The following is an 11637-nucleotide window of genomic DNA, read 5'->3' on the forward strand; positions in this document are numbered from 1 at the left end:
AAAGCGGAGAGAAGGCAGGATCTGCCCAAGTTCCAGACAACCTCTTTTTTGAACTCTTTTACGACCCCGTCCCTTTGGAAGCAGCTGTTGCCATGTGGTCAGGGAAGGTCCAAATAAAAGGAGGAGGCGTGCAATCTTTTGGCAGAGCGTAATGACACTGTACAAGGGTACAGATGTACACGTTTCTCCTCACTGAACCACATTGAATTCTGTCTCTGTTTGATTCTTTGCTTCTTGTCCTGTTTAATAGATGTCATCAGTGTTTGAACCTGACAGTCAGCGCTTATAATAACAATATCACTAATACTTGGTTGGTATTCAAGCCACGAAATGCAAATGGAGTATTGTTGGCGCTTTTTGGATGGTTATAGAGGACCTCCCATTGGCTCCATTGCAAGTGGACTTTTATTTACATTGAGTTAAAATATGATTTTTTTAAAATATATCCATCGTCATGTCTGTTATAATGATTGAGAATGAAAGAAAAAATTCTCCCAAAAAGTGCAGTTCCCCTCTAAATTCCAATGATTAGATTTAAGACCTTAAGTCCATGAGCATGAACTGATGAAGCCTACTTGGATGAGAGGACAAACGTCTTCTAAGACAAAGTGAACAGTCCAGTTGTGATGGATTGAATGCCCGGAGAATAAAATGATATGTGCTTACTTGGACTGTGATGAAGCTGTGAGGACTCAGGTGGTTTGTCTTCATGCTCTTCAGTCTTCACAGAGACAACAGTCAGTGGAAACTTGGTGAGATCAGCCTCCTCCTGCCCTAGAAGACACTCTTCCTCCTGAGTGATCCAACATTCCTCCTCTTCCTCTTTAATGTGGGGGGGCTGCTGGACGTCTGTTGGGTAAATAAGTAATTACGATTAAGAGAGAATAGAAATAGTTTTGGACTGACACTGTTAACACAATGACATTGTGTTCTTTCGTGTGTTGTGTTAAAAGTGTGTAGCTTAACAACCAATAAAAACATGGGAAATACCTCCTTTTTTCCTAAAATTAATTCATAAGTGGTACAGTGAGTACAAAAATAGACTTGGAAATTGGATGGGGGGCAATTTGAAAAGTTTTTATAAGTACGAGGCAGCATTGATTGAGGCATTCTTAACTTTACACTCACTGATGTAAAGTGTGTAAATATTTTATTCTGTATACGGTCTATGACACCTAAACTTTATCTGAATGGCAAATGGTAAATGGATTATACCTGTACAGCGCTTTTTTACATTCAAAGTTGTCAGGTTCAAACACTGATGACATCTATTAATCAGACAAGAAGCAAGGAATCATGCAGAGACAGAGTTCAATTTAGCTCATGTAGAGAACGCATGGTGCTGCACACTTAGTCACAGTCTTGCTCTAAGGTTCAGCTCCCGCATCCCTCTTTTTATTCAGAGTTCCATAGTCAACATCACTGAGGCCGCCTCTAAAAGGAGCAGTCACATATATTAGGCAAAGCAGGTCCAGGACGCACAGTACGTGACAGAATGGGCTGGGGGCCTTGTGATTTCGCCTTGTCCCCGCTTCGTCTGCGTGTTGGCATCTTATCTTCGTTGAGGTCCTTGAAGTCTCTGCTTCGCCTGCGTGCTGTCATCTTATCTTCGTTGAGGTCCTTGAAGTCCTTGGCTGTTAGCGGGCTAAAACAAAGATAACATCTGTGGCTAAGGCCACCCCTCAGACAAGAAGTTTTGTCCTTGCATAGATTAGAAAAGTCTAACTTGAGCACAATAGCTAATAACTAAAGCAACGGACTTTAAGCATACTAAAGTTAGTGTGATAATATATACATAATTATTCTAACAAAGGTACTCAAAGCACTTTGACACTATTTCCACATTCACCCATTCACACACTGATGGCGGGAGCTGCCATGCAAGGCGCTAACCACGACCCATCAGGAGCAAATGTGAAGTGTCTTGCTCAAGGACACAACGGTCGTGACTCGGTTGGTAGAAGCTGGGGCTCGAACCAGGAACCTTCAGGTTGCTGGCACGGCCACTCTCCCAATCGCGCCACGCCATTCAAGTTTATCTCTAAACTTAACCATAATATTTTAATGACATAGTCATTACAATAACTTCGATATAATGGAAATAAAAAATCTTAAGTCCAAAATCACTTAAAACATTTTTTGTCATCATGCAAAATTCTTTTTTGTGGTCATTTTGTTACCAAAACATGTTTTATTATGTGGTGTTTTATGGAGTACCTCCATCAACAATTCCTCTTTAGGAATTGGAGATAATCTAGGACACGCTGACGGAAAGTCAGTCAGCTTTATGTTCTTTTAATACGTGCATATTATAAATAAATACATAAATATTTAATAAATTGACTACTTTGGTTATTGTAAATAATTGTTTACTTTACTTATTGATGCATGTAAGTCAGAATGAGGAAGTGAAATGATTAGATTTGATTACAGCATAAAATGTATTTGGTGACTGTGTGAGTTTTGTGTAAACATGTTGATACAGGTTTACATCTTCTTAGGGACTGGAACACAGATACTTGCAAGTACACAGGTTTTGGGGTCAATTCCTAACCTCAGAAAAGTAAATAACTTCACAGTCAAAGTGGGTGACAATATTACAACAAACAAAAATGAGATTACCTATCTTGGCTGCATCGTAGATGCTAATCCGTCCAGTGAAAAAATTACTACTAAAGTAGTCAAAGACTCAACCGACGAATTCTGATATACATAGTAAGATCGCCCCGTTGGTGGGTAGAAATACACGAACGTAAGCGCTCATTTAACCCTACTTTTTGACTACGGAGTTCATGTTTGGTATCGTGACGCCTTAAAAGCCCTGAAAAACAAACTCCAGACAGCCCAAAACAAAATGATTGGGCTTCTACTCAACCATCCATCTCGGCTTCAACTTACCACCAACCATTTCCTCAAGGTGGGGAGGCTCTTGGTAGCCGACAGAGTACATCTTCTTGCAGTTGGTCTGGTGTACAAGATACACCATACCACCAAAATACCCATTCACCTGTCTAGATACTTCCAAAATATATTCACCATTATAACACCAGAGGTAGTTGTACAAATCACATTCAACCCAGATTTCACTCCAAAAAAGGTTCTAATTTGTTTGCCTGCTATACCACCAAAATGTGGAACTCCCTATCAATAGTCATGAAGGAGTGTAAATCCCTTACTTCCTTCAAAATCGCTTTGAAAAGACATTACAGGTTGCGGCTACTCGTAACTGGGAATAGACTAAACTTTTGCTTTAAAAAAAAATACATTTTCTTGCAGTACTTTGGTCTTTAAAGGGGAACATTATCACAATTTCAGAAGGGTTAAAACCATTAAAAATCAGTTCCCAGTGGTTCATTTTATTTTTCAAAGTTTTTTTTCTAAATTTTACCCAGCAATCTGCCATTTTCTCAAACACATTACAAACACAGAGTCAAATCAGCTCTGTTATTTTCCGTTTTTCCGACTGTTTTCCGTACCTTGGAGACATCATGCCTCGTCGGTGTGTTGTCGGAGGGTGTAACAACACGAACAGGGACGGATTCAAGTTGCACCAGTGGCCCAAAGATGCGAAAGTGGCAAGAAATTGGACGTTTGTTCCGCACACTTTACCGACGAAAGCTATGCTACGACAGAGATGGCAAGAATGTGTGGATATCCTGCGACACTCAAAGCAGATGCATTTCCGACTGGACAGATCAGCTTTCAGGAAAAGAGAGCGGATGAGGGTATGTCTTCAGAATATATTAATTGATGAAAACTGGGCTGTCTGCACTCTCAAAGTGCATGTTGTTGCCAAATGTATTTCATATGCTGTAAACCTAGTTCATAGTTGTTAGTTTCCTTTAATGCCAAACAAACACATACCAATCGTTGGTTAGAAGGCGATCGCCGAATTCGTCCTCGCTTTCTCCCGTGTCGCTGGCTGTCGTGTCGTTTTCGCTTGCATACGGTTCAAACCGATATGGCTCAATAGCTTCAGTTTCTTCTTCAATTTCGTTTTCGCTACCTGCCTCCACACTGCAACCATCCGTTTCAATACATGCGTAATCTGTTGAATCGCTTAAGCCGCTGAAATCCGAGTCTGAATCCGAGCTAATGTCGCTATACCTTGCTGTTCTTTCCGCCATGTTTGTTTGTGTTGGCATCACTATGTGACGTCACAGGAAAATGGACGGGTGTTTATAACGATGGTTAAAATCAGGCACTTTGAAGCTTTTTTTAGGGATATTGCGTGATGGGTAAAATTTTGAAAAAAAATTCGAAAAATAAAATAAGCCACTGGGAACTGATTTTTAATGGTTTTAACCATTCTGAAATTGTGATAATGTTCCCCTTTAAATCAAAGCATCTTCCTATTGACCACATATTGAAGAGAAGTGTTACTAATGAAATATAAAGTTAGTAAAGATGTGAGAGTAAGAAGTCAACAAACCTGTTCTGTGTAACACAACTTGATGTTTCTTGAAAACAGCGTCCAGTAGTTGATGTTGTCGCTCCTTCTCCTCTTTTGTTGGACAAAGTTCCTCCTCATACTTTGCTATCGTCCTTTCGCACATTTTCACACAATCACAACACTTTACACTCACATTTGATCTCTACTTAGCGATGTGTTGATAACGTCCACGTCTCTTTGTTAGCAGCTAACAAGCTAAGCTAACTAGCACGCTAAGCTAAGCTAGCACAAGACTTGATAAAGTGCGCTCAGACTAATGTATCCGGATACAAACAATGACTAACAATGTTTCATCTACTACACGACATATATGCGTACACGTATGCACTAAATACAAATAGAGAAACAATAATGGCCACGTTTAGGCCTTTTCCGTCAAACGCCATTTTGCTTTGTCATCGTTCTTCCTTCGATTTCCAGCAGACTAGTAGAGCATCTTCTTCTTCTTTGGTTTAATGGCGGTTGACAAGCAACCTTCTAGTGTGCATTACCGCCACTTACTGAAATGGAGTGTGGACGGAGCTGGAACCCTACTCTATATTCTTTTATTCAACCCTGTCTTTTAAAAAATGTATATAATGTTTTGTATCCTACGAGTGCAATCCTAAAATATCTTCCACTACTAACCTAACCTTCTCTTTCGCTAACTTATTTCCCAGTACGTCACGAGAGTGAGGGAGAGTTTGGACTCTCAAAGTTGTTAATAAAAAATGTTTTATTAAATGAAGACACCTAAATAAGCATATAGGTGAAACCGAGGACATAACAAGTACGACCTGCACATAAACAAAAATTAATTTTGAAATTATAAAGGCTTTCGCTCAAAATATTTTAAATACGGCATATCATCTTTTTCAGAACTCTGACTATAGAACTCCTGAACTTTCTGGGCTTTTGATGACTGGACACAATATCACAGATATAAAACTCTAAAATTAAACAATTCTTTATTATTTTTTTGTCTTGACCTGTATTTCCATTGGAACAAAAACAAACAAAAAAAATACAAATATCCTGAAACCATACTTGCCAACCCTCCCGAATTTTCCGGGAGACTCCCGAAATTTAGCGCCTCTCCCCAAAACCTCCCGGGACAAATATTCTCCCGAAAATCTCCCGATTTTCAGCCAATTTTCATTCGAACCTGAGTGAGGACGACAACCTTTTTTCACGACGGGAGGACAACAGGGTGACAAGAACTAAATCATCCAGACTAGAGATAAATTGTATTATTTTGTTTATTTTACCTAAAAATAAATATATTTATTAATAAAAAAAAAACAAAAAACTAAATACATTTTTACTATATTTTGCTAAAAACATCAAAATTAATTGTATTTTTATTTGTATTTTTTTGTGACTTCTTATTACATCCAGCCATAGAATTTTACATTAAAATAAACATATTTGAAATAATTGATTTTAAATGATCATAATAATTCATTTAAAATGACCATATTTAATTATTAAAATAATTGCTTGTTTATCAACAGCTTTAGCATTTTATTCATTACATTTTGAAACTCTCAGAAGCCAAGTTATGTTATAATCCTTAATATTTATTTATGCAAGTTTGAAGTATCAATTCAGGATGTAGATATCCATATATATATATATATATATATATATATATATATATATATATATATATATATATATATATATATATACATATATATATATCTATATATATATCTATATATATATATATAGATATATATATTTTTTTTTTAATTGTATTTATTATTTTATAAATATATATAAATATATATATATATATATATATATATATATATATATATATATATATATATATATATATATATATATATATATATATATATATATATATACATATTTCATACATATATATATATATATATGTATTTCATACATATATATATATATATATGTATGAAATACTTGACTTGGTGAATTCTAGCTGTAAATATACTCCTCCCCTCTTAACCACGCCCCCAACCACGCCCCGCCCCAGCCCCGACCACGCCCCCACCCCCCACCTCCCGAAATCGGAGGTCTCAAGGTTGGCAACTTACCATTCAGCCAAGGACAAAAGAAATTTATTTTTTTAATTTCCAAAATGTACTCTTTTAAATACAAAACCGAAAACCAGTGAAGTTGGCACGTTGTGTAAATGGTAAATAAAAACAAAATACAATAATTTGCAAATCCTTTTCAACCTATATTCAACTGACTGGCTGCAAAGACAAGATATTTCATGTTCGAACTGGTTAACTTTGTTATTTTTTGCAAATATTAGCTCATTTGGAATTTGATGTCGTCAACATGTTTCAAAAAAGCTGGCACAAGTGGCAAAAAAGAGTTGAGGAATGCTCATCAAACACTTATTTGGAACATCCCACAGGTGAACAGGCTAATTGGGAACAGGTGGGTGCCATGATTAGGTATCAAAGCAGCTTCTATGAAATGCTCAGTCATTCACAAACAAGGATGGTGCAAGGGTCACTACTTTGTCAACAAATGCCTGAGTAAATTGTTTAAGATCAACATTTCTCAACGAGCTTTTGCAAGGAATTTATGGATTTCACCATCTAAAGTCCGTAATATCATCAAAAGGTTCAGAGAATCTGGAGAAATCACTGCACGTAACATTGAATGCCCGTGACCTTGGATCCCTCAAAAACTGACAAAAGTGTGTAAAGGATATCACCACTTGGGCTCAGGAACACTTCAGAAAACCACTGTCAATAACTACAGTTTGTCCCTACATTTGTAAGTGCAAGTAAAAGTCTACTGTGCAAAGCGAAAGCTATTTATCAACAACACCCAGAAACGCCGCCGGCTTTGCTGAGCCCAAGCTCATCTAAGACGGACTGATGCAAAGTGGAAAAGTGTTGTGTGGTCTGACAAGTCCACATTTCAAATTGTTTTTGGAAACTGTGGCCGTCGTGTCCTCCGGACCAAAGAGGAAAAGAACCATCCAGATTGTTATAGGCGCAACGTTCAAAAGCCAGCATCCGTGATGGTATGGGGGTGTATTAGTGCCCAAGGCATGGGTAACTTACACATCTGTGAAGGCACCATTAATGCTGAAAGGAACATACAGGTTTTGGAGCAACATATGTTGCCATCCAAGCAACGTTATTATGGACGCCCCTGCTTATTTCAGCAAGACAATGCCAAGCTATGTGTTACAACAGCGTGGCTTTGTAGTAAAAAAGTGTGGGTACTAGACTGGCCTGCCTGTAAGAATTCCACGTGAAAACCTTTAAAAATTGGTCTCCTCAGTTCCCAAACGTTTATTGAGTGTTGTTAAAAGGAAAGGCCATGTAACACAGTGGTAAAAATGCCCCTCTGACAACTTTTTTGCAACATGTTTCTGCCATTAAATTCCAGGTTAATGATTTGCAAAACAAAATTAAGTTTCTCAGTTCCAACATGAAACATCTTGTCTTTGCAGTCCATTCAATTAAATATAAATGGAAAAAGATTAGCAAATCATCCTATTTTGTTTTTATTTAGGAATTACACAACGTGCCAACTTCACTGGTTTTGTGTTTTGTAATAATAATATGCTTCCTGAAGTGGTCCAGAAGATGTTTCAGATGTGAACCAGCACATACAGTCGCCATCAAAAGTTGACATACACATGTAAAGAACATCATGTCATGGAGTTTCCAGTCATTTCTACAACTCTTATTTGTTTGTGATGTAGTGATTGGAGCACATACTTGTTGCTCACAAAAAACATTCATGAAGTTTGCTTCTTTTATGAATTTATTATGGCTCTACTGAAAATGTGCTGGGTCAAAAGTATACGTACAGCAATGTTAATATTTGCTTACATGTCCCTTGGCAAGTTTACCTGCAATAAGGCGCTTTTGGTAGTGTCGGAGGCAGATATTTACATATATCCGAATTTAAGTGTTACTTCTTTTATTTCATAATCATATTACAAAACAGCTAGTGTTTTTCTTCCAATTGTGGTCTTTTGGTTGTCTGCAAATACTGTGTGCTTAACCTTGAGTGAGGAATGTAAGAAAGAGAGATAATCCTTTCTCTTATCTAGCCTTATGTCCAGGTGCGGAGGACAATGGGCATGTGTTTTGGGCTGGAGGGACATGACTGCGAGGGTGGGAGGGAGAGAGACTTAAGAGGGGAGAGGGTTTTTCAAGGGGGGGCAGACCATCTTAGCGGCGCGATTGAATGTTCTATGCTGGACTGGTCTCAATATATTTACAAAGCTTTGCAAATATATTACAAAATACCTATTCTGTCTCTGGTGGTTTTTCTACTCAGCTTTAAGTGTCGTAAAGAGCTTGGGAGCGACTTGTGACTTGAATTCCCTGGGAGGAACAACTGGTCCAAACGCAACAGTAGCCATCCACAAGCTTCTGCTTGAATTTTTGACCACTCCTCTTGACAAAATTGGTGCGGTTCAGCTAAATGTGTTGGTTTTCTGACATGGACTTGTTTCTCTAGCATTGTCCACACATTTAAGTCAGGACTTTGGGAAGGCCATTCTAAAACCTTAATTCCAGCCTGATTTAGCCATTCCTTGACCACTTTTGACGTGTGTTTGGGGTCATTGTCCTGTTGGAACACCCAACTGCGCCCAAGACCCAACCTCCGGGCTGATGATTTTAGCTTGTCCTGAAGAATTTGGAGGTAATCCTCCTTTTTTCATTGTCCCATTTACTCTCTGTAAAGCACCAGTTCAATTGGCAACAAAACAGGCCCAGAGCATAATACTACCACCACCATGCTTGGCGGTATGCATGGTGTTCCTGGGATTAAAGGAGTCACCTTTTCTCCTCCAAACATATTGCTGGGTATTGTGGCCAAACAGCTACGTTTTAGTTTCATCTGACATCACATGGACAAAGATAAGACCTTCTGGAGGAAAGTTCTGTGGTCAGATGAAACACAAATTTAGCTGTTTGGCCACAATACCCAGCAATATGTTTGGAGGAGAGAAGGTGAGGCCTTTAATCCCAGGAACACCACACCTACTGTATAGCATGGTGGTGGTAGTATTATGCTCTGGGCCTGTTTTGCTGCCAATGGAACTGGTGCTTTACAGAGAGTAAATGGGACTGTTACGGCTACTCTTGTGTTCAAAAAGGTTAGAAAAAATAAAAATGGCAGAGTAGTCCTGAGGAGGAGGTCTATGACTCACTGAATTCCTTAATAAGCACTCGCGGAGATATTTCTAGATTCTAAATGATTATAATTTATTTTCACAAACAAAAAATATTCCCCGTGGTTGACTTTAATTCTCATCAAAAGAACTTATTTAGCGGTAAATAAACTGTTTGACTCCTTCAACATGACAGACAGACAAAAGGAGCACTCAGCTGTCCTGTCTTCTTAATCATAGCAGGAGGAAGTGGCTCACCAGGAGGAGCGTGAGCAGCTGAAAACAATCAGTCAATCATAATTTGTCATGTCTGTGTAATCATGTTTTGTTTTAGTCATGTTTTGTTTAGTTATTGGACTCTTTAGTTTCTGGCTTTTCACTCCCTTGTCTTGTTTCCATGATTACCCATTAGTTTCACCTGTTCCACGTTTGGACTCATTGTGCACTCTTGTTTGTCACCATAGCAACCCATTCGTTTTCACCTGTCACATCACGCACCTGTTTCACGTTTTGAGTCACGCACCTGTTTTCGTTAATCATGTCTGTAGTATTTAAGTTCATTGTTTTCAGTTTGTCTTGCTGGTGACATCCCTGCATTTATGCTTCTGCACACTCTCCACACCCTTATGACCCTTGCTGCTCTTTTTTCATGCCGGTTCCATGCCAAGTAAGTTTTTGTTTATTAAGCCACAGTTAGTGTTTTTTGTTGTTCATAGTTTCTGCCTTTGTGCAAGTATTTGTTTTCATAACCAAGTCGTTTTCTCCGCCACTGTGCGCGCTTTTCGTTTGTACTTTTTTTGTAGTTATAGTGTTTAAATAAATAATATATTCACCTTCACGCCACATCTGGTCCAATTCACTTGCACCTTGGGAGAATAAACCAAGCCATAGTCCAAGTCATGACATAATTCATCTAAAACATCCAATAATTCATCAACATCATCATTGGCATTATTTGATTTCATTGTCATAACAATTAATTAATAAATAATATAGATAGGCTCCAACATCCCGGCCCCTAATTGTGGGCTTCAGCAACACAATTGCATCAATAATAATATTCAAAGGAGCCATAATAGAACAATCCAATCCAAACAATTATGTTCTTCAAATTCTAAATTAATTGAGTTACTGGAGTTACTAGTTAAGTGTCATCAAAGTCTATAGTCATATCAGACTATCTGAAGCGCTCATGGAGTCATGGAGGCTGGAGAAGCGAAGCCCCCCTCAGTCCATCAAGCTGCTTCCATTAGCAGGCAGAGCTTATCTATTGGTCGTTGAGCCGTGTTGGTCTTGGTTTGAACCAAAACACTTCTCACAAAGCCTTTGGCATCTGGAAATGTCTTTACAATACGGCCCATAATCCATGAGGTTCTTTAAGTCCAGCACTATTTGCCCCTGCCTCATCACTGTCACAATCCTGGGCTGGTCTTCTATGCTGTCGGACTTGAGTGGACTGCTTGGTCCAGCCCTGGTTTTGCTTTCATGTACATCTTCACACCTCTGGGCTTGAGCGCTGTCTTTGGGCCCCGTTAGTGGCGCTGGTTATGAGTTTCCTTGTTCCATACTACCGACCACGCAGTCTGATAGTTTATACATCAATGATGAAATCTTAACATTGCAACACATGCCAATTTAGCTTACTAAAGTGCAATTTTAAATTTCGCGCGAAATATCCTGCTGAAAACGTCTCGGTATGATGACGTCAGCGCGTGACGTCACGGATTGTAGAGGACATTTTGGGACAGCATGGTGGCCAGCTATTAAATCGTCTGTTTCATCGCAAAATTCCACAGTATTCTGGACATCTGTGTTGGTGAATCTTTTGCAATTTGTTCAATGAACAATGGAGACAGCAAAGAAGAAAGCTGTAGGTGGGAAGCGGTGTATTGCGGGCGGCTGTAGCAACACAAACACAGCCGGTGTTTCATTGTTTACATTCCCGGAAGATGACAGTCAAGCTTTACCATTGGCCTGTGGAGAACTGGGACAACAGAGACTCTTACCAGGAGGACTTTGAGTTGGATGCGCAGACGCGGTACCGTGAGTACGCTTCCAAACA

General features: G+C 38.8%; 3 protein-coding genes across 4 annotated transcripts in view; 1 reads left to right on the forward strand and 2 right to left on the reverse strand.

Moving 5' to 3' along the window:
* LOC133575685 (uncharacterized) overlaps positions 1 to 11637 on the reverse strand; it is a 462851-nt gene that overhangs the window by 301092 nt on the left and 150122 nt on the right. The gene's annotated exons all lie outside the window — the stretch shown is intronic.
* LOC133575760 (uncharacterized) overlaps positions 1 to 11637 on the forward strand; it is a 551361-nt gene that overhangs the window by 158318 nt on the left and 381406 nt on the right. The gene's annotated exons all lie outside the window — the stretch shown is intronic.
* Positions 1 to 11637, reverse strand: part of LOC133575681 (uncharacterized) — a 515078-nt gene that overhangs the window by 7630 nt on the left and 495811 nt on the right. The window contains exons 1-2 of one of the 2 annotated variants that reach the window (XM_061928405.2): positions 4433 to 4829; positions 667 to 849 (exon numbers count right to left, since the gene is read on the reverse strand). The exons of the other annotated variant lie outside the window; for it this stretch is intronic. Coding sequence (XP_061784389.1) covers positions 667 to 849; positions 4433 to 4556 — 307 coding nt within the window. The 5' untranslated portion in view covers positions 4557 to 4829. Of the gene's footprint in view, positions 1 to 666; positions 850 to 4432; positions 4830 to 11637 lie in introns of those variants that run through there. 2 annotated transcript variants of the gene reach the window in all.

This window comes from Nerophis lumbriciformis, linkage group LG33 (genome assembly GCF_033978685.3).
Source record: "Nerophis lumbriciformis linkage group LG33, RoL_Nlum_v2.1, whole genome shotgun sequence".
Lineage (NCBI taxonomy): Eukaryota > Metazoa > Chordata > Actinopteri > Syngnathiformes > Syngnathidae > Nerophis > Nerophis lumbriciformis.